At 38.7% G+C, this 24,485-nt stretch overlaps 1 protein-coding gene and 1 non-coding gene across 4 annotated transcripts in view; both read left to right on the forward strand.

The window, feature by feature from the left end:
• Positions 1-24,485, forward strand: part of A1cf (APOBEC1 complementation factor) — a 104,469-nt gene that overhangs the window by 60,762 nt on the left and 19,222 nt on the right. For all 3 annotated transcript variants that reach the window (XM_004858325.4, XM_004858326.4, XM_021239115.2), the window contains 3 exons: positions 1,426-1,556; positions 8,057-8,295; positions 15,841-16,005. In XM_004858325.4, the coding sequence (XP_004858382.1) occupies positions 1,426-1,556; positions 8,057-8,295; positions 15,841-16,005 (535 nt within the window). The remainder of the gene's footprint in view (positions 1-1,425; positions 1,557-8,056; positions 8,296-15,840; positions 16,006-24,485) is intronic.
• LOC147825634 (U6 spliceosomal RNA) lies at positions 14,886-14,992 on the forward strand. Its single transcript, XR_015440631.1, has one exon. It is a non-coding gene; the product is annotated as a U6 spliceosomal RNA (small nuclear RNA).

Raw genomic sequence — 24,485 nt, forward strand, 5'->3', positions numbered from 1 at the left:
CACGGATTACCTCCTCTGAGCTGGGTGAAGTGTGACAGGGGCCGGGAGCAGCAGTAGGGATGGTGACCCAAAAGCCCTTTCCTGTGGGCTGGGAGCAGCAGGAGGGATGGTGGCTGGGAAGCCCCTTTCTCTGGACCAGAAGCAGTGGGATGGCCACTCAGAAGCCCCTCCCTCTTGGCCGGGAGTGGTGGGAAGGATGGTGGCCTAGTAGCCCCTTCCTCTGGGCCGGGAGCAGCGGGACTCAGTACCTTGGTCTGGTGATCTGGTGTCCTCTGCATCTTTGTAGTCTGGAACCAGGTGGTTGCCTCTCTGCAGGGGGCTGATTAATTGTCTTCTGCCGGACTCAGGACCTCGGTAGGGTGTGCACAGACCTGCCTGTCTGCATCGGGCTCAAACTATACTTAATTTTATCTCTACAATCCCATTTGGCATACATGCAATCTATAATCCTGTAAGAATTTTATATTCTTAACTTCCAATGAATATCAAGAGACGCCTATACTGCAGATGAAGCATGTTCAAACTCTTTCCCCATAACCCCAGAAGGAATAGGTATGAATCACTGAAAACTTCAGAGTAGGGTAGCAGAAGGGCAGTCAACCACTAAGGTAATGGTATATGTTTAATGACACTTCTGCCCACACACGCCTATTGTATCTGTTTAGGTCACCCTTTTTGTAGTAGCCCAGGACAATGAACTCCTGAATCTGGATTGCTAGAGGACAGCTGAGGTACAGGAGAGAATAGAATATGGGCAAGCAGAGGAGCTACAGCCAAGCGGTAGAGTGAGTGCTCTTCTGCTAAGGAAGTACGGCTGTGTACCAGTCCCATTGAGATGTGGAGGCATTTACCTTCATCCTACAAACTGTGAAAGTGACAGCATTTTCCAGACCATCTTCTGAAACACTTGTCTTTATTCTTACAAGAAGTTAGTTCAGCAAGGTTCCAAATGAGTGTTCACAGCTTTTGTTTTAAACATCAGTGATAGAATGTGACCATGAAAAGTTCAAATTGTGGACACCTCAAAAGCCAATTTAGAAGGCACGGATGACAATTCTATCAAGAAATCATACTTCTGATGACAAATGTGTTTTCAGAGCCGCAAGAAATTGCATAAATCTCCAGATAATTGCATGATGCAAGGTTATTTGCTCTGAAAAAAACATTTGTTCACTCATGTTGAAATGCCACTTGTATATATTTTCTTTATTTAACTTGACTTTTCCATCAGTCAGATGATTGATCTGAACCTGAAATAAAAAATATGCAGGCTATTCCACATGAGATTCAAATGTTTCAAACATTGGCAGGAGGCACAATGCAGAAAACATTGTGTGTGTGTATATACACATGTGTGTACATGTGTGTATGTTAATTTGGAAGGACAAATGATAAATATGAATTTTCTGTTGTTTTTTCTTATAGATTGGTAAAATTTATGAAATGAGAATGATGATGGATTTTAATGGCAACAATAGAGGATATGCATTTGTAACTTTCTCAAATAAACTGGAAGCCAAGAATGCAATCAAGCAACTTAATAATTATGAAATCAGGTAAAAGTTCCATTTTCTACATTAAAATTGAATCAAACAATATACCTGTTATCTTTTTGTCAAATTTGTCTAATATACTATATATTCAAGATAGCCAAACATAAATATTAGATATTTTCCTTGGTGGAAGTAAGTCTAATTGAATATTTGACTAATACCAATGCTACACAAGGTGCCAGATTAAGCTTCATGAAATGTTCAAACAAACAAAATTCATTAATTTCTCCATTTCACAAATACATGCTGGACACTATTTAAAATGCTGAAACTATGTCAAAGTATCCGTCTTCATAGTAAACAAACAAATATATAAGATAATTTAAAATAGTATAAAAAATAAAACCAGAGATGATGGTATAAAATTGTGTGAGGTGGTAGCTACTTTAATATGGTGTATATAAAAAAAAATCCTCTGGCAAAGTGAAATTTGATCTGGGATGTGAATGAGGAGGTGATAAGAAATGAAGACATAGATTTTTTGCAAATGGGAAGGGATCCAAGAGATGGAAGGGGAGAGAGAAGGGAAAGGGACATAAAAAGAATAAATATGTGCTGTGCACATGTACCAACTCCCCAGGATGAATACAATTGTTATGTATGGCAAACATGTACTAATAAAAAAATTTTTAAAGAGTCAGGTATGACAGACCTAGAATAATATTATTACAGAAAAAGGAAGGACAACAAGTATAAAGTTCCCAGAATGAGAGTAAGCTTGATGTGTTTGAAGGGCCGAAAGAAAGTCCATAGAGGAGGCAGAGTACAGCAGAGTAGTGAGGAGTGTTCAGGGTGAAACATCTGACTCATCTTGTACTCCATGATAAAGAATTTGAGTTTTCTTCAAATGAAAAGAGGAATCGTAACAGGGTTCTAATTAGGTTTAGGGTTTTGAAAACATTCCTCTGGGTGTTGGGCAGAGAACAGAGTACAACCGGCTGGGGACTGTAGGAGGGAAGCCACATAGCCACAAGTAGAAACTTGCCACGTAATGTAGATAGAGATGAGATGTCGGTGAGTAGACAAAGGTTCACTGGTGGAGATGAAAAAAGGATCTGACCTGGGATATATTGTGCAGGTTGAAGCAATAAGACTGCTAGATAATGAAGGTATTCATTTTGAGACAGAGTCTCACTTTGTAGTTCAGGCTGGCCCTGGACTCACTATGTAGCCCAGGCTGGCCTCAAATTTGAAGCAATCCTCCTGCCTCAGTCTCCTGAGTGCTGTTAATACAGGCATATACCACCATGCCAAGCTAGGCAATGAATTAAAAATGTGAGAGAGAACCAGGTGTGGTAGCTCATACCTATAATCCCAGCACTCAAGAAGCAGAGGCAGGAGGGTCACTATGAATTCAAGGCCACGCTGGGCTACCTAGTGAGTTCAAAGCCAACCCAAATTGTATAGCATGACTCTGTCTCAAAAAACCAAAAACATAAATTAAAAATAAATAAAGTGTGAGATAATTCAGAATTTAAGGAGGAAACCTAAGATTTGGTTCCAAGTACTGATGGATGTGATAGTGCTATTAGCATGGAATGGGCTGAGTAATAGTAAGAAACACAGGAAGAGCTCTACTTGGGGCACTTAACACATCAGACATCCCAGGAGAGACATGGTTCGTAGAAGTAACTGAATGACAGTAAAGTCAGGAGAGAGGCTGTGGTTGGAATAGAAATTGGAGGGGCAGGAAGTGTCTGCCAAATACAGATATCAGTGAAAACCATGGGACTACAGGAGCTTTCCAAGATATAACTGGTCCTAAGCAACCCATAACCTGTTTTCATAAAGTGGGGAGGGAGGGAAGGCTAACTTCAGAAAACTGAGTTCTAAAAATTTCATTTGGACAGGAAAACTGCTATAAATCTTTTTGTAAAGGAAGCCTTGGGCCATATGGGAGGAGGATTAGTGCAGCAGTAGAAAAAAAGCCATAGATAATAGACTTGGGGTCAACCAGGCTTCGCTTGAGTGCCAGCAAGTAACAACCTCTCTGTGCCTCAATTTCCTCATCTGTAAAATGGGAATTATAAGCCATTTCATAAATTTATTATGGAGATAACTATAAGATTTTCAAATGCTTAATCCAGTGTTTCAAATGCAGTAATAAATCAAAAAATGATAAAATAGCACAGTTTAGTTCTAAGATGCAGTTTTTCTCATCTATTCCTTTCTGAAATACAGATAAACCTTAAAATTGATGGAATCTTAAACTTGATGAATGCAAGAGTAGATTTTTCACCAGTTTTTTTCCTCCTACTCCTGTAGGCCACAAATAAGTCACATATTGTTTTTATAGTTCTATAAATGAACCAAATACTGTATCATTTTTCTTAAATTCTTTAACCACAGGAAGATAAATCAGATTTGGCAACTACAACTGGCCTAGCTACTACATTACTGGCCTAGTCAGTCAGACTCAAAGTTGAACTCTGGAACAGAATCTTGAATAAACAAAGGAGCCACTCCCACATGTGCCTCTATGGCCCCAAAAGAGTTTTGTGTGGTGTGTGGAAGACTGCTGGGAATAGGAATCAAGACATCTAAGGTCTACCTCAAGCTCCCTTGGACAAATCCTCTAGCTATTTGGAATATTACTTTTAACATCAGCACCTGACCACATAAAGATGTTCTGGGCATCCACCATATGAAATAATGTACACTAAAGCGCTTTAGAAAAGCCTACCCAAGGCTGTATTTTAATACAGCTTTTAAATATTATAGATATATGATTTCAGAATTGGAAAAATTTCCATTTCTTTGTCTTTCATGAAACCCAGACATTCTAACAGGAAGAATTATTCCCCCAAACAGCTTTTCAGTTGAGATGAAAGTGGAATTCACTGTAGGCTTTCAAAGAGTGTTCTATCTATTTAACACATTATTATCATTGGGGCTTGTCAACACTTCTGAAAATAGATAAGGTATGAAAAGTGAATATGATCAATCTTCTATGGTCACTGATAATTAACAGTGTCCTCTGTAACATTCACTGGAGTCATGGAGATACTTTACAAATTAGGGAGTGGGATAAGTGGAGTAGGAAATAGCTCAAGAGAGTCACTAGAGCTAACTTCATGACTTCCACTCTGCCTTGGGTCATCCTGCCAGGGAGGAAACTTCTCTTGCTCTTGCTGAGAAGACAATAATCTTCAATTTGCTTTCAGCCACCATTTCTCAGGGGACAGATATAACTCTTATCTGGAAAAGACCCACAACTGTCATATCATCCTCCTCATCATCAAATATTCACTGAACAACACTTAAATGCCTGGCTTCTAGAGACATTAAGTCAAGCCCTCAGCTTTAGAGAGATGGCTTTTTGTCTCTGAGTAATTCTGGGAAAGTGTCCTGGCAAACCACATGAGTTCAAAAATAAGAAACAGGAATTCTCAGCTCCCCCTTCTGGTAACCAATACGAAATAAAAATAATAATAATAATATAAATTATATATAAATATAAATAATATACATAATATATAAAAAATAATAATATAAATCTAAATAATAATAATGATAATTTCTGAGTAAATATCTTAGAGGATAGGGTTTTTTCTTTTTAAAGTTTAAAAAAATAATTAGAAGATCACTCTATTAACCTTTCCCTCCCCTAAGAAACCACTTTCCTTGGGCAAGGCCTGCCAGACTGAGGTGGGCTTGTCATGGTTCTGACACATGGTCCTTGGTTCTTCAGCAAAGCAGAGAAGAGGACCAGAACAGTGGCCCCACCCTGGCCAGAGTACCTGTCACACACCCTGGAGCCACTAATGCATAAAAGTCAGACCAATCTCCCACTCACCTGGCTGAGAGATTTTATCCATGACAAATGAGGAGTTTCTATTAAGAATACTTTTCCTATTTTAATAACTTTGTGCTATTACAAAAGTCATATGGCCTAATATGCAACACATGGAAAACATCAAAAACTACAAAGTAATAAAACTTAAACCCATTTTCCCATGATCCTAGTGCGTAAATTTAGATAACCACTATGTGGTTATTTTATTATATTTCCAGATTTTTAAAATATTTTTTATATTTATTTATTTTTATTTTTATATTTTTAATTTTTTTCATCAAAATGGCCTCACATCTTTACAAACTCTTTTTTTAAAAAAATGGAACTGCCTAATGTGAACTGTTTTTTTAAAACAAATAATTTTTCTTCTACATTATTTTTAACAGATTTTTTTGTTTTGAGACAAGGTCTCTCACTATGCAGTTCAGGCTGACCTTGAGCTCACTGTGTAGCCCAGGCTGGCTGAACTGGTGGCAATCCTCCTGCCTTCAGAGTGCTGAGATTACAGGCATGCACCACACTATTTTTAATGGTTTCCGAACATTCTGTGATATGAATGCTCATCTTTTGTTGCCCGTGATTGTCAGAGAGGAGCAGTACTGTCCATGATAAGGAACATTTAGAAAGGGGGAGGCATTTGGGGATGACCTGAGAGATGGCTATTAGCATTTAGTGGGCAAGACCCAGGGATAATAAACATTCTGTGAGCGCACAATAAGGTAACCGTCCAGTCACAAAGCCAGTGATGTCTCAGTGGAAATACCTTAATCTAGCTCCTACTGTAAATTATTGCTTATTTCCAATTGGAGTGCTACTTTAACAGCAATGAAATGTTTTACCTATAAAACTTCTTGTTCCTGTCTATTTACTAACATTCCTTTCCCAGAAGAAGGAGTATTTGGTCAAAAGTTATGAACACTCAAGATTTTTGACACATTTTGCCAAATACACTCTAGAGCAGTTTAATCCATCTGTCCTCTTGCAAGGAAGGCAGGTGCACTTTGTCTTGTGAATGAGCCATTTGGTGCAGTGGAAGAAACAGGCTCTGAGGTCCCAGAAGACAGTTTCGTCCCTAAGAATCTGAAGCAAATCACTTAATTTCTTGGAGTCTCAACTTCTTCATCTGTAAAATGAAAACAACACCTATTTTGCCCACTCACAGGCTCCTGTTAAAGGCCAAATGATATGTGAGAATCTGTTACAGTATAAGGGACCATTTTTAATAGCAATGTGTCAAAACACCTTCTCTCTTTGGCTACAAAAGAAGTGATCCCCGACAGGTTGCAGACCCCAGTGCCTGAGGCCTTGTAAGTGAAGGAGGAGGGAGGCCCAAGTGTAGCAACCTTAGTGTTGAGGTGTGTCAGGGAGCAGTGAAGCTCACAGCAGTAGGGAAATCCACGCATAGTCTAATGTAAGCGATGCTACCCAGCTTCACATCATTTTTTTTCCTTTAAAAATATAGAGGCCTCAACCAATAACAAATGCTGGCGGGGCTGTGGGGAAAGAGGAACACTGCTCCACTACTGGTGGGAGTGCAGACTGGTGCAACCACTGTGGAAATCAGTATGGAGATACCTCAAAGAACTCAGTCTGGAAGTCCCACTTGACCCTGCTATTCCACTGCTGGGGATCTTCCCCAAAGAATTAAAAGAATCATACCACAGTGATATATGTGCACCCATGTTCATAGCAGTGCAGTTTGTAATAGCTAAAACTTGGAAACAGCCCAAATGCCCGTCAACTGGAGACTGGAAAAAGAAAACGTGGGTCTTTTATAAAATGGAGTACTACTCAGCCATAAAAAATGAGAAATTAGAGACATTTACAGCTAAGTGGATTCACATTGAGGCGATACTCTTAAGTGAAATAAAGAGGACACACATGTATAAATACTGAATAGTTTCTCTGGTGTGAGAAACTGAAAGTGTAAATAAGGACTAAAATGTATAATAGGTCAGAAAAATAAAATGTATAATAGGTAATGTGAAATAGGAAGAAAAGGGGCAAAGGGGAAGGAAGTGGGAGGGCTAGGGGAAAGGAAAGAAGGGAATGGGATTAATATGAGAAAATGGAAAAATAGGAACAAAATCTTTGTAAATAGGGAGGACTGGAGGGGTTGAAGGGAGGGCTGGGCAAGGGTGAAAAATAAGAACCAAGAGAGACTATGTAAAGGTGCAAATTTCCAATGATGAATGTCATTATATTGTATACCTAAAGTGTACCAATGATTAGAATGAATAATCGATAATGTAAAATAGGAAGAAAAGGTCCAAAGGGGTAGGGGTAGTGGGAGGGGCAGGGAAAAGGAAAGAAGGGAATGGAAAAATGATGAGAAATGGAAATAAAATCTTTGTAAATAGGGAAAGGTGCAGGGGGTGAAGGGAGGTCTAGGAATGGAGACAAAATAAGAACCAAGATGCATCATGTAAAGGTACAATTCCCAATGAGAAATGTAATTGTGTTGTGCACCTACAATGTACCAATAAAAGAATTTAATAAAGTGCAAAAAAAAAATAGAGTCCACTTTGACACATCTTCTGATTTCTCAAAAGAAACCACACCCTCCACAAATGGTTCAAATAATATGATGACCTAACACCTTCCATCTGCAGGCCCTACCTGGCCCAGCACCATACGTGCTCAATCTCTACCTTAAACCTTAACCACACGGGATCATCACTAATCAAAATGCCTGCTCTTTTTGAAGAAATGGGCGTCTCTTAGGGGTCTGTGCCAGCGTGGACAACTGCCGATTGTTTATCGGGGGAATCCCAAAAACTAAGAAGAGAGAAGAAATCTTATCAGAGGTGAAAAAGGTCACAGAAGGAGTTGTCGATGTCATCGTCTACCCAAGTGCTGCAGATAAAACCAAAAACCGGGGCTTTGCCTTTGTGGAGTATGAGAGCCACCGTGCGGCTGCCATGGCCCGGAGGAAACTGCTACCAGGTGAGCAGCCCCAGGCAGAGCCCAACCCTCCTCCCCAACCACTGTGGTCCAGCAAGGAAAGAGAGGGATACTAGGTTTGATTTGTGTTTTGTAGATAGATAGATAGATAGATAGATAGATAGATAGATAGATAGATAGATAGCGATAGGGAGATAGGTAGTATTTTAAACTCTTCCTCTTCCTTATTTATCTCACTGTTGATTCAGTTCCCTGAATTTTTCAGACTGTGTTTAGAAATTTTCAGACTGTGTTTAGAAATATTTGTTCTGTGCATTGGGTTTAATTTATATGCACTGGAGAAATCCAGACCTTTCAACTATTAAAATCCTATAATGAGATTTTATGAACAAAACCTCAGTTGCCCGTGAACTAGCACAAACAGTCAACAAGTGGGATCTCTTCTTATTAAAACCTTCTGCACAGTAAGAGAAACCACCAGCAGTGTGAAGAGACAACCTACAATGTGGGAAAAAATTTTCACCTGCTGTTCCTCAGAAAAAGGTCTACTATCTAGAATATATGAAGAACTTTAAAAAATCAGATCTCCCAAATTTAAAGACCCAATCCAAAAATGGGCATCTGAAATGAGCAGACATTTCTCAAAGAAGTAGAAATAGCAAATAACCATATGAAAAAAGGTTTAACATCACTGGTCATTCGATCCAAATGAAAACAATGCTGAGATTCCACCTCACCCCAGAAAGAATGGTTGCTATTATTTAATCAACTAATAACAAATGCTGGAGAGGCTGTGGGGAAAGAGAAACACTACACCACTGCTGGTGGGAGTGTAGACTGATGCAACCACTGTGGAAATCAGTATGGAGATAACCTCAAAGAACTAGGTCTGGAAGTCTCATTTGGCCCAGCTATTCCCCTGCTGGGTATCTTCCCCAAAGAATTAAAAGAATTATACCACAGTGATATATGTTCACCCATGTTCATATCAGCACAATTTGTAATAGCTAAAGCTTGGAAACAGCCCAACTGCTCATCAACTGGAGACTGGGTAAAGAAAATGTGGGTTTTTTTAATAAAATGGAGTAGCCATTAAAAATGAGAAATTAGAAATATTTATAGCTAAATGGATGCACATTGAGGCCATGTTCTTAAGTGAAATAAATAGGACACACATGTGTAAATACCAAATAGTTTCTCTAGTGTGAGAAACTGAAAGTGTAAATAAGGACTAAAAGGTATAATAGATAGCATGAAATAGGAAGAAAAGGGGCAAAGGGGAAGTGGAAGGGGTACTGGAAAGGAAAGAAGGGAATGGAATTAATATGAGAAAATGAAAAAGAAGAAACAAAGTCTTTGTAAATAGGGAGGGATGGAGGGCTTGAAGTGAAGGCAGGGGTAGGGGGAAAAGTAAGAACCAAGAGAGATTATGTAAAGGTGCAAATTTCCAGTGATGAATGTCACTGTATTGTATACCTAAAATGTACCAATAAAATTAATTTTAAAAAATCTTAAGAATCATACCACAGCGATATATATGCACCCATGTTTATAGTGGTACAGTTCGTAATAGCTAAAGCTTGGAAACAGCCCAGGTGCCCAACAACTGGAAACTGGATAAAGAAGATGTGTTTTTTTTTTATACAATGGAGTACTACTCCACCATAAAGAATGAGAAACTAGAGAACATTTATAGCTACATGTATGCATATCGAGACCATACTCTTAAGTCAAATAGGACACACATGTGTAAATACCAAATAGTTTCTCTGGTGTGAGAAACTGAAAGTGTAAATAAGGATTAAAATGAATAATTAATAATTTGAAATAGGAAGAAAAGGTCCAAGAGGTAGGGGAAGTGGGAGGGGAAGGGGAAAGGAAAGAAGGGAAAGGAAAAAGTATGAGAAAAGGAAAAAACGGAAACAAAGTCTTTGTAAATAGGGAAAGATGGAGGTGGTGAAGGGAGGACAGGGAATAGGGAAAAAATAAGAACCAAGATACATCATGTACCCAATGATAAATGTAAACATATTGTATACCTAAAATGTACTGATAAAAGAATGTAAGAAAGAAAAATCTTGAATCCTTAAAGTGAAGAATCTTCTAAAAATTAAACATATCAATTGCAGTTATTTTTGCATATAAATTATGTTATCAGGCTTATTAGAAAAAGGGTATGTTATCTATTATAGTAGAGACATAATAAAATGCCAAGTGACACATTATCCCAGTGACAATTAAGTGGTGTACTCTTTTTATGACTCCCTATTGTCCAATAAATTCTGTGTAATTGAAGGAAGAGAAATGCAAGCTCTTCTAGGAAAGGCACTCTTGCCAGGTGCCCCGGCCATGTCAGTCATGTGGGCACAGATGTCTAATTCCAGTACTAGGAGGCTGAGGCAGTAGAATAGGGAGTTCAAGTACAACTTAGACTACATAGTGAGAGCCTATCTCAAAAAAAACTAAATAAAGCAAATATATAAAATGATTTTGGGGGCTGGAGAGGATGACAGTGAAAGAAGGTCCTGGGTAGGTGAATGACAGCTTTCAGGGACAGATGATCAATGGTCTTAATGTACGGACCTCTGGAAAGCTTCCTCAGCTTTTCAAAGAAAATAGCAAATTGACAGACTCAAAGAGTATCTGTCTTTATGTGTGTCTGGCTTACTAAGGCCTGAGAAGCTGGATTTCAGAAATTCTCAAGCACTTCATTATGCTTTCCCCCAAAGTCCTAACCTTTCCTTATGAATTCCTTGAGCAAGATCCAGCACAGAGGGGCTGTTTCACTCTGTCCATATTCACCACAAAGCCCCTTACTAATCAGCCTGCAAGCCATCCTAAGCTGGGTTTCACTCTTCTGGGTTTCTATCAGGCTGCCTCATCAGCAAACTAACCAGATGGGGCGGGATGGAGAACAAGTCAGTCAGAGCAAACTTTAGTTTCTAGAAAAAAACTCAGAATAAAACTGTTACTCACTTGGGTGATTCTATTTCTCCAATGTAGACTCAATAATAACAAAGGATATCAGTGATTGGCAACCCTGTGAAAAGCCTAATTTTAAAGAATGAGAAGATACTTATGAAACAATGATAAGCAAGGACCCTAAGTTTCTCCATCTTAATTGACCCAGACTTGGATACAGAGAAAATTGTTCTCTGACGTGGTACAATTGCTCCCCAGCCACTTCCTTTCTTAATAGTAGCCGTTGCCTTTTCACAACTCTTGTCTTCGTTGAGCTGAATATGAAACAGAGTTGTATCTAGCTCAGTTCTGTGAAGGCATTCTGAGGACAGTACTCAGCTTCTGGCTGCATCAGACTTACTTGCTGTGCTTGTTAAACACAGATTGCTGAGCCCCACAACCAGGGTCCCTGCTTTAGTATGTTTGGAGTAGGGCTGGGTAATTTGCATTTATAAGTTCTCAGAATGCTGCTGCTCCTAGGGCCACATATTTGGTAGCCAGTAATCTAAATCAATAATTGTCCCTCCAGTGCTGCACATTAGAATAACCTGAGGATGTTTTCAAACAATACAAGAACCCACATCAACCTCTAAGGAATCTGCTTCTCCTCAGTGTCAGATTGGAGCATTCATGTTTTAAATTTTCCGGATGATATCATTGTGCACACAAATTTTGTAAGCCTCTGCTAAGTCTATCAGCCAATGATGCTGGGTGTTCACCCCCAGGGACATAAATAAGAGTGCCTGAGGAACCATTCAGCTCACAAACATTTATTAAGCACCCACAACATATAATGCTTTCCTCTAAATGATGTGAGAGATTCTACAAATGAAATAATATCTAACCATTGCACTCAGAATGCATACTCTAACTGAGGAAAGTATACAAATAAGAAAATAGAAATATTAAAAGAAGTGCATAATGTTGACTCATCATTTAAAAAGTGAAAACTGAGTCCTTTATCTGCATCTTCTTCTTTTGTCTTCACAACAATGTTAAGTACTTTCATTATCCAGTTTTACAGATGAGGCAACTGATGCTTTGAAAGGATGTGTTGTCTAGCCAAGATCATTGTTCCAATCACTGAATTTATCTGACTTCAAAGCACATGTTCTTAAATCACCCTTCCACTCTTCCACCATAGCGCTCCACATGGATATCTGCAGAAATCACTGCTTTCTATGCCTCCTCTCATTTCTGTTCCCTCCAGATTTATGCAGCTCTTCAAGCTCATGTGTGGTTTACAATAGTCCCAAGCTGGGAAGGCAAAAGCAAAAACAGTGGTATTCAACTTTGGCTGCATATTAGAATTAAAAATCCAGAGGCCTAGACCCTTTGCAGCAACACTGGAAAAGACAGTTTTAGTGTCAGTGATGAGCTGGTAAATCTTTAATAACTGGCTTCCAGGGGAAAAGCAAAGGCCTGAATTTGTAGCATTTGCCCATTTCCATGGTATTAACTCACACATTGTGGCTATTTCAATCTACCAATGCGATGCAAACTGGCCCAAAAGATTCTGAAATTTTCTTTACCCATTTATCTGTTGATGGACACATAGGTTGATTCCATGACTTGGATGCTGTGTGAAGAAGTCTCTTTGACGTACTAATTTTGTTTCCTTTGGCTGTATACCCAGTGGCAGGATTGCTCAATCATATGGTAGCTCTATTTTCAATGGCTGTAACAATCCACATTCCCAAAAGTGTTTAAAATTTCTCTTTTCTCCACATGCTTGCCAGCACCTACATTCTGTCTTTCTGATAATAGACATTCTACCCAGTGTGGAGAAATCTCATTGTAGTTTTAATTTACATTTCCCTGATGATTAGTGATATGAACATTTTTTTCATACTGCTATTGGTACATCTTTTGAGAAATGTCTCTTTAAGTTTTTGGCCATTTTTAATGTGATTATTTATTTTCTCACAACTGAGTTGAGTTCCTTAAATATTTTGGATATTAGTCCCTTATCAGATATATGGCTTGTAATTATTTTCTCCTTCCTCAAGTTTTCACTTCATTAATTGTTTCCTTTGCTGTGAAGATGCAATTTCATTTTTCTCTTTTTGTTTTGTTGCCTGTGCTTTTAGGAGTATCGCAAACAAATTATTGCACAGAACATTATCAAGAAACTTTGCCCCATGTTTTCTTCTTGCACTTTTACAGTTATGCATCTTGACAGTTTTTAATTCATTTGAGTAGATTTTTATATGGTAGGAGAAAAGGATCCAGTTTCATGGTTCTGTAAATGGATATCCAGTGTGCTCCATACCATTTGGTAAAGACACTATTCTTTCTGAATTGTGTGTCCTTGGCACCTTTGTGCTAAAGACCACTTTAAGGAATAAATATATATATTTTAGTTGAAAATACTTGCCTTTACATGTAATAATTAAACAAAAAAAATGCTTGACAACACTGAAAATTCCCAGTTTTGTCCTCTCAAGCTTTATATTGTTTATAGGATATAGCTTGTTTCAAACCAATGAATAACAAACAATTTAGGTTTCCCATCAAATTTAGAACTTACCAGGCAGAGAAGTGAGGGACCTGGGAGGCAGAAAGAAGCAGATCGCAAGGTTGAGCCCAGCCTGGGCAACTCAGTGAAATCTTGTCTCAAAATTAAAAATTATAAAGGACTCGGAATGCAGCTCAGTGTGAGTGTCCTGGTTTTAGTCCTCAGCATTTTCATCCCTCAAAAAACTAGAATTTGAATTGACTCTTTCCCTCTTCTTATCAGTTCAATGTGAGTCTGAACCTCATAGACGTGCAAGAGCTGAGTTACAAACAACAAAGGAGAAAGGAGGTGAAGGGAAATAGTTCTGGACAACTTATCCTCTCTAAAGATCTTTTCTCTTCTATAAAGTTAGGAGTCATTACCTTCCCCGACAAGGCTACTGTGAGAAAAAACTGAAAAGGCACATTGGAAACACGGTGTAAAAAACGCAAATTATTATTATATGAATGCAAAAATAGTTCTTTGAGGTATCTCCATACTGATTTCCACAGTGGTTGCACTAGAGGTCCCATTTGACCCAGCTATTCCCATGCTGGGTATCTTCCCCAAAGAATTAAAAGAATCATACAACAGTGATATATGCTCACCCATGTTTATAGCAGCACAGTTTGTAATAGCGAAAGCTTGGAAACAGCCCAAGTGCCCATCAACTGGAAACTGGATAAAGAAGATGTGAGTTTTTAATAATAAAATGGAGTACTACTCAGACATAAAGAATGAGAAAATATAGACATTTATAGCTAAATGGATGCGTATCGAGGCCATACTCTTAAGTGAAATAAATAGGACACACATGTGTAAATACCGAATAGTTTCTCTAGTGTGAGAAATTGAAAGTGTAAATAAGGATTAACATGGTTAAAACGAATAATTGATAATTTGAAATAGGAAGAAAAGGTCCAAAGGGGAAGGGGAAGTGGGAAAGAAAGGGAAAAGGAAAGAAAGGAAAGGAAAAATTATGAGAAAAGGATAAAATGGAAACAAAGTTATTGTAAATAGGGAAGTGTAGAGGTGGTGAAGGGAGGACAGGGAATAGGGAAAAAATAAGAACCCAGATATATCATGTACAGGTACAAATACCCAATGATAAATGTAAACGTATTGTATACCTAAAATGTGCCAATAAAAGAATTTAAGAAAAAAAACCTTGAATGTACCCATTTCAGCAGCACAAATCCACAAACTGGAATGATACAGAGAACATTAGCACGACTCCTGTGCTGGAATGACATCCAAATCCATAAAGTACTCTAATTAAAAAATTAACTTGATATAAGCAAAAAAAAGAATGCAAAAATATATAGTGCTGGATAAATCTACCCTTTGAAGAGACTTAAATCTCTCAGCATAGACTTCTCTATTGCTCTTCATCTGTCTTCTTAATTAGGATATATTATTTTCTTTAAACTCCCAAGTTACTCATGTCCTGACAGGATTAGGAAAGACACAGTTGGTCTGAGTGTTGACTAAGTGTGAGGAACAGAGAACAAACCAGGGTGCCTGAACTATACTCATGTACCTGAGACTTTACATGCGCTGTGACAGAGTAAGAAGGTGATGATTAATCCCTGGAAACACATCTGGGTGAAGAAGAGGAAGAGAAAGGAATAAAGGGAAGATAGAAGGAAAAAATTAGTTGCCCAAATAATTCTTTGTGGACATCTCAGTGTTGGTGCCTGGATAGTAAAACACCACAGACTCCAACAGCAGCAGACATATGACCCAGTGAGCTTTTGAATATTTATTTCATGAAGTCAGACGCTGTGTCTGAGCCCAAATGCACTCTTTCTTTCTCCCCTTAAACAATTACCTTCACCCGGTAAAAGCTGTTCTAAGAGCCAAACATGCCCACCACGCTCTCATTTCTGCTCCATTTCAGACCACATACTCCTTCCCTCTATAATGAATCATTATAACAAGCCACTAGTCACCTCCTAGCCAACTCTGACATTTATCTGAATGTCTTAAGATCAATAACAACCTCTTTAATGGTCTTGCTCATCCAATACCTCAAGGGTCAGTTCAATTTAAAAGGCCATCAGTATGAACTGAGATGATGTTACCCTGATTTCTAAATAATTAATCACACCTGTGATCATTTGCAACAGGAAGAATTCAGTTATGGGGACATCCGATTGCAGTAGACTGGGCAGAACCAGAAGTGGAAGTTGACGAAGACACAATGTCTTCAGTGAAAATCTTGTATGTAAGAAACCTTATGCTGTCTACCTCTGAAGAGATAATTGAAAGGGAATTCAACAATATTAAACCAGGTAAGACATTCATGTGAAATTACTTCTTCAAAATGTTATTTAAAAGCATTTATACTTAAGGTTACTTTCTATAAGTTTAAAAACTTTAATTTAGCTCATTCTCATAATTAAATATAGATTACTCAAATTATATCCCATCTTTGAATTAGAAAATAGGGACACATGTTTTCTCACCACTTAACAATGTTATTATCTTATAATTATCTCTGTGATTATTTAATAAATACATTGTTTCCTTAACTAAGCTATAAATTCCACGAGTTCTTTTCTGTTATCTCCTCAGTCCTGAGTCAGTTTGTGAACCTAAGATATAATAAATGCTCAATAAATATTTGCTCTTTTAATGAATGTATGGGCATAACTACATGTCTAAGACAGGATTTTTCAACTCAGCACTGCTGCCATTTTGGAACACACGATTCTTGGTAGTGGGAATCTGCCCAGTAGATTGTAAGATATTCAACAGCACCTGACCTTTCACAGTAGATTCCAGTAGGACTCTCCGACCAGTAGTAATCTTCAAAATGTAAAAACCAAAAGAATCTACAGACATTGCCAAATGTACCCTAGATGTGGCAAAAACTGTCTCCAGTTGAGAACTACTGATCTCTTGCAATATATTTGTCACTTTAGGTACATAAGTAGGGAGGTGTCAGTTCATTTGCATGATGAGAAAGGGAAAGGACTAGAGCTGCTACTCATCTTGTCCATACTTCTCAGTATCAATTCTAAACTGTAATGTTGACACTCTGTTTCTTTCTTCTCCATATGGAAGTATGACACTGAGAAAGGTAAAGCATTTTACAAAACAATGCCCAAATGAGCATTTCCCCAAACCATTTCTGAATATCAGTTTTATGAACTGTTAGCTGATGTTACTGATAAAAGGGCTATGTGATCAAATAAGTTTAATCACCACATTCTGCACAATTAAGCAGGTTTCTTTATTACAGGACTTGGAGTCGCTAGCCGTCTAGCATGCTTTGAAATCTCTGAGGAGAGATGAAAGGTCCCTCATATCCCAAACATTTGGAGCGTGGTTCCTCCTTTGTGGCAGACCATCCTGTGAAATTAGTGTGTCTTGGAACACACTGGGCAATGCCAGCCTGTGGTTATCATAGTAGCACCATCTTTCCATGACAGACTTTATCAGGCTCCAGGTAAACTCTCCAGGATGTTGACAAGCATGGACCATGGTGCTATCATGTTAAACCACCTGAGAATATTTACTTTACACATTCATTTTGTCTGTTCCCAACTCTGGGTGCTACTTCAGGTATAATAGGATGATAAGCAGATGATTCTCCCCTAAGACAATTAGTAAGGATGTCATTTTTCTCCTTGTAAAGCATCTCCAAAAATCTGTCTTCCTTTGCCTCAAGAACTCTGCCTTCTCTGCCATGTTAGTATAATGGTGTGTGGCTCCATGCCAATAGCTATGGACCCAAAGCTAATATAGAAAACTGCAAACTGCAGACTGCTTCACTGTGCACCAAGCATGACACTAGGCATATTCACAGCATGTCGTTGATTCATCACAATGTCCCTATTGCAGATTACTTTGTCAGTTTCATTATTTTCTAGATAATAAGACTAGAGCCCAGAGTAGTTAAGCAGCTTGCCCAGGGTCACATAGCTAGAGAGTACAGACACCAAGTATAAACTCTGTGGGCCTCACACCCAACCTCATTCCATGTACTCATTCGTGCAACTCTTGCTCCTTCAGTAGATCCTATGTGCCAGGCACTGTGGGAAGAACTGACAGGTGCAGTATGTGTATGGAAGGAGTTGAAGATGATCCAAGAAAATATCCAGGACAGCCTATTCCCGCCATGCAAGAAAACTCATGCTTAGGAGAAGTTATATGTAAGCTGAGATCTGAAAATCGACCTCTTGTGGTCACAGCCACAGATATGTGTGTATGAATTATCGCTCTTTTGTCCTGCCTCCACATCCTGTGTTAGTTTTCTGCCTTCCCAGGGTGAATGATATTTATTTTTATGTAACTAAAAAGCACCTTTTATTGAAAAAGGCTAGAATGAGAAACTACTAAAAGGGTGCTTCCTTTTATGGTTACTGATTATCAGCTTTCCTGGTCTGTGTATTAGTCTATTGAAGACAGATGTTTCCTCAGTACCCAGTCTATGAAAATAATAAATGCTAGATCTCTCAATCTCTCTCCCCCCCCTCTCTCCTCCTCCTCCTCCTCCTCCTCCTCCTCCTCCTCCTCCTCCTCCTCCTCCTCTCCTCCTCCTCCTCACTTTCTCTCTCCCCATTGAGTCTAAAGCCTAAAGTCTGTCCAAAAATTTCAGGATTCTGGAGTACATCCTGATTCTAATGGCTCAACTTTCAGGGTTCTATAATAACATATAGATTATAGATTATCCTTTTCAGAATTCTACAAATGAATATGAATTGCCAAGAGTAAGTTGACTAGCAGACATCTGCTGCATGCAGAGGGAGAAGTCAGAGCTAACCAGCTCCTTTTCCAGTGAAAGGATATAATGTATCAAGGGTATAATTATCTACCAACATTCTTGGAAACAAGAAAATACCATTTAAGAATTCTATCTAAAATCTGACTCCCTTGGAGCAACCTGCATATTCCCTGCAAATATCTGACCATGTATCATTTTTACACTAATTAATCTGGAAAACATTATATTGCCACTGAGAAACACAAATGACAATCAAAACTGAAACTGGAGCCAGAAAATGTATGTTCTTTCCCAGTGTAGCCTAAGGGTATCTGCTATAATTCTAATTGTAGTACAAAATCTGATTTCCCTAGTGCATTTCGGCAGCACCAGGATCACCTAGAGGTCCTGGTAAAACACACCTTGCTTGCCACACTGGGCCTATAAATTTACACTTCTGTTCAGTTTCCTGATAAAGCTGGTGCTGCTTGAACAAGGGGCTGTACTTTGAGTTCTTAATATTTTTCCAATTCCCTATGAATTCAGAGTTTTCTTCTTTTCTAATGAATGAACCACAAATAATGACTACCAATATTCTATGGCCTCACCCTCTGTTAAATGATGACCAATCAATAAACTCCTGTGCACTAAAAAAGAAATATGTTAAAAATAATAAGCCATAATTTACCATAGAGTAAATGCTATTGTAGAGAAAGCCAACTTTTATAACACAAACTCTTACTTTCTAATTTTTCTGGTTCATTTGTATTTTGATTTGTTTGTTGGGGTTTGGGGGGTTTATTTTGTTTTGTTGGGTTTTTTTGGTTCTTTTGGTTTTGGATTTGCTATTGTTTGGAGGTTGTGTAGGGTTTTTTATTGGGGATTGTTGTCTTTGTTCTGTTGGAGTTGTTTGTTTGTTTGTTTGTTTGCTTGTTTTTGGTAGTACTGGGGATTGAAACCAGGGAATACCCCAGGCCTTTTTATTTTTTGGAGACTGTCTCACTAAGTTTCCCAGACTAACCTGGAACTTGCTCTCTTCCTGCCTCAGCCTCCCAAGTAGTGGCATTACAGGTATACTGAAGTTGAAGTATGCATTGGCTGATAATGTTCCCTCATTTCATGGGTATTTATTGAGTGATCCCTGTGTCCAAGGTGCTGCCTGGGAGCTGGGTGCAGATGATCCCAAGATGCTTCTGAAGCATACCCTTGTTCCCAGAGACATAACAGACTAGGTAAGGGAGCCTCAGAGAGAGTGACACTGAGACACAAACAGCAAAGACTGGAAAGGTAGGGGTCATTCTGGCTGGCCTCTTCCCAACCACTCAAACAAGCCATGGAGCTGAGCCATAATAATTATCCACATCTTATACTGCAAGGGTCAAGTTGGAATTTCAGTGAATTAAATGATGCATGCTCTGTGGACTAGATACCTTTAGTACAGCCAGACAACTTTTCTCTGTAACCACTGCCATATGAAGTCAATGCTAAAAGGAGAGGAAAGAGAAGCATCACAGTATTTTAAATTAGATTTACAGGTCTGCTTGTATTTCAGAAAAAAAAGGTAATTCATGGTCTTTGAAACCTGTGGTAGAGTAGAAACTGTAACTGCCTTTGTGACCTTGAATCTAAAAGGCTAACTGAATGTTGATGAGAAAAGGCAGAAATATTTTCTTCTCTTCTTATTTTTCCATATAATGTCTCATCCCACATTGTGTCTGGGAATCAAGGGGAAAAGAAGAAAACAGCCTCTCAAGACACATACAAATAGGTGTAAACTAAAGAGGATAATTTCGGAATCACCCCTCTGCAGACAGGCAGGTCTGCACATGCCCTACTGAGGTCCCAAGTCAAGTGGAAGACACCGAATCACCCTGCTGCAGACAGACAGGTCTGCCCACGCCCTATGGAGGTCCTGACTTGCGCGGAACACGCCTAATCAGCCCGCACCCCGGCAACAATCCTCTGGACCCCCACCCCCGCTCCTCTGTACAGCCACGTGGTTCCACACTACAAAGACGCAGAGGACACCGGACCAGCAGACCACGGTACTGAGTCCCGCTGCTCCCGGCCCAGAGGTAGGGGCTTCTGAGCCACCATCCCACTGCTCCTGTCCAGAGAAGGGGCTTCCCCATCACCATCCCTCCCACTGCTCCCAGCCCACAGGAAAGGGCTTTTGGGCCACCAACCCTACTGCTGCTCCAAGCCCCTGTCACACCTCTCCCAGCTCAGAGGAGGTAATCCATGCAGGCGCCAACAGCCCCCTCACCCAGTTGAAATGAGAAAACATATAAATAAGTCTTAAAACCAGACTTCCAGATCACCTACAGCAACCGCAAAAGGAAATGAGATGGAACACTCTGATACTCAACCACCTGGACCCACTGAACTGGCAACAAAAGGGGATCTGGGAAAAATGAAATCTGAAATAATTTCTCAGATAACAGGAGAAATTGTGCCCCTAGTGCAAGACATGATTAATAAATCTAGAGAGGAGCTCAGGAACATGATGGAATCCCAACACGGGAAACAAATGGAATCCATAAAGGAGATGCAAATAGATTTCCAGGACATGAAAAACTACATTGAAAGTCTACACAGCAGAATGAGCCAATGTGAGGACAGAATTTCAGATATAGAAGATAAGATTGCAATTAGTGACCAGGAAAAGAAAAATTGCTTCAAAATTATAAAGGAACATGAGAAATCAATCCAGCAGCTGCTAGATGATGCAAAAAAAGAATAACATAAGACTGATCAGAGTCAATGAAGAAACAGGAGAGAGTGCAGATGACATAAAAAAACTCTTCACAGAAAAAATGGCAGAAAACTTCCTAAGCAGGGGAAAAGAGCTTGACATACAGATAAGTGAGGCATATAGGACTCCAAATAGCCTTGATCAAAAAAATCTACACATAGGCATATAATTGTTAAGATTCCAGAAACTCAACAGAAGAACAAAGTTCTACAAGCAGTTAGAGAAAAGAAACAAATCACATACAAAGGAAAGCCCATCAGAATCACAGCAGACTTCTCAACACAAACCATCAAGGCAAGAAGAGCTTGGAGTGACATATTCCAAGCCCTAAAAGAAAACAGCCTCCAACCCAGATGGATGTACCCTGCAAAACTATCTTTCAAAATGGATGGAGAAATAAGATACTTTCATGACAAAGACCACCTTAGGAACTTCATGAATACCAAACCAGCACACCAAAGAATTTTACACAATATCCTAGGAACAGACATTGAGGATCACAACCCCAGGAAGCAAAGCAGAATGAACCCATCTGGAATGACAAGAAATTAAATGTAAAGGGGGAGAACCCAACAGAAAGAAAAAGTCATGGCAATGACAAGTCAATACGTTTCAGTTATAACCATCAACATTAATGGTCTCAATTCACCAATCAAAAGAAATAGACTGGCAGAATGGGTCAAGAATCAAAATCCAACAATATGCTGCATACAAGAAACACACTTAATTCAAAAGGAAACTCATAGACTGAAAGTTAAAGGGTGGAAAACAATACTCCATGAGACAGGAACCTGAAAAAAAGCAGGAGTAGCTATCCTCTTTGCAGATCAAGTAGATTTCAAACCAACACTGATGAAGAGAGATGAAGAAGGACACTACATCCTTATTAAAGGAAAAATTCAACAGGAAGAGACAACAATCATAAATATCTATGCACCAAACACTAGTGTGCCCAGCTATATAAAACAAATACTAACGGACATAAAAAGTCATATATGCACTACAACAATTGTAGTGGGGGATCTCAGCACCCCACTGTCAAAAATAGATAGATCAACTAGACTAAAAATAAGTAATGAAATACTACAACTCAATCGAACTCTTGAACAAATGAACTTAACAAATGTTTACAGAGTCTTCCACCCCACAAAATCAGAATACACATTCTTCTCAGCTGCACATGGGTCATTCTCCAAAATAGACCACATACTCACACATAGAACATGTTTAAGTAAGTGCAAAGGAATTGAAGTTATCCCCTGTATATTATCAGACCATAGTGTGATGAAATTGGAGATCCATAGCAAAAGAAACTCAAAAAATTTCATAAACACATGGAACTTGAACAACACACTTCTGAACAACCAATGGGTCACAGAGGAAATTAAAGAAGAAATCAGACGGTTCCTTCAATTAAATGACAATGACAATACAACATATCAGAATCTATGGGACAAAATGAAAGCATACATATGAGGGAAATTCATAGCAGTGAATACACATATTAGGAACACAGAACGAGCCCAATTAAACAACCTGATGCTGAACCTCAAGTTTCTAGAAAAAGAAGAGCAGGACAACCCCAGAGCTCATACAAGGGAGGAAATTATAAAGATCAGAGGAGAAATCAATGCAATGGAGACTAAGAGAACAATACAAAAAATCAATGAAGCCAAGAGTTGGCTCTTCAAAAGAATCAACAAAATTAACAAACCCTTAGCCAACCTTGTCAGAAAAAGGAAAGAAAAGGCCCAAATTCATGCAATTAGGAATGAAAAGGGTGAAATTACAATAGACACAGCAGAAATCCAGAGGATCATCAATACCTACTTCTGGAACCTATATGCCAATAAGATGAACAACACAGAAGAAATGGACAGATTCGTAGATACAAATGAATTACCAAAGTTGAACGAAGAAGACCTAAAAATTCTGAACAACCCAATATCAACCAATGAAATTGAAAATGTAATTAAAAACTTATCAACTAAGAAAAGCCCAGGCCCTGATGGCTTCACTGCTGAATTCTACAAGACATTTAGAGAGGAACTGCTGCCACTACTGTTGAAATTCTTCAATGAAATTGAAAGGGAAGCAATACTCCCAAATTCATTCCTGGAAGCAAGCATCACCTTGATCCCCAAAGCAGAGAAAGACCCAACTGAAAAAGAGAACTATAGGCCAATCTCACTAATGAACACAGATGCAAAAATCCTTAATAAGATACTGGCAAACAGAATGCAGAAGATCATCAAGAAGATCATACACCCTGATCAAGTGGGATTCATCCCAGGGATGCAGGGATGGTTCAATATACGAAAATCAATTAATGTAATACAGTATATCAATAGAGCCAAGGACAAAAACCATATGATTATCTCCATAGATGCAGAAAAAGCATTTGACAAAATCCAACATGCATTTATGATAAAAACCCTACAAAAATTGGAATAGATGGTCTCTACCTCAAACTGATAAAAGCCATCTATGAAAAACCAACAGCCAATATCATACTAAATGGTTAAAAACTGAAATCCTTCACACTAAAATCAGAAACAAGACAAGGATGTCCACTATCACCATTCTTGTTCAATATAGTTCTCGAAACATTAGCCATGGCAATTACACAAGAGAAAGAAATAAAAGGAATAAAGATAAGAAATGAAGAAATCAAATTGTCATTATTTGCATGACATGATACTGTGTATAGAAGACCCCAAGAACTCCATCAAAAGTCTTCTAGACTTAATGACCAAATTCAGTCAAGTAGCTGGTTACAAGGTCAACACACAAAAATCAATAGCTTTCCTCTACATGAATGACAGGCTCACTGAAAGAGAAACAGGGCAAATAATTCCTTTCACAATAGCATCCAAAAAACTGAAATACCTAGGAATCAACCTAATGAAAGAAATCAAAGACCTCTTCTCTGAAAACTATGGCATTCTGAAAAGAGAGATTGAAGATGATATCAGAAAATGGACAGACATCTCCTGCTCCTGGGTAGGAAGGATTAATATAGTGAAAATGGCCATACTTCCAAAACTGCTATATAGATTTAATGCAATTCCAATTGAGATCCCAGCAGCATACTTCATAGACCTTGAGAAGACAATCCAAAAATTCATTTGGAAAAAGAGACCCAGAATAGCAAAAGCAATTCTAGGTAACAGAGACATGGCAGGGGGTTTCACAACCCCCAACCTCCAACTATACTACAAAGCTACAGTGATGAAAACAGCATGGAACTGGCAAAGAAACAGACTTGAGGATCAGTGGAACAGATTAGAAGATGCAGAAACAATGCC

This window comes from Heterocephalus glaber, unplaced genomic scaffold (assembly GCF_053883595.1).
Source record: "Heterocephalus glaber isolate CG9 unplaced genomic scaffold, H.glaber_assembly_v1.0 deba00001497, whole genome shotgun sequence".
Lineage (NCBI taxonomy): Eukaryota > Metazoa > Chordata > Mammalia > Rodentia > Bathyergidae > Heterocephalus > Heterocephalus glaber.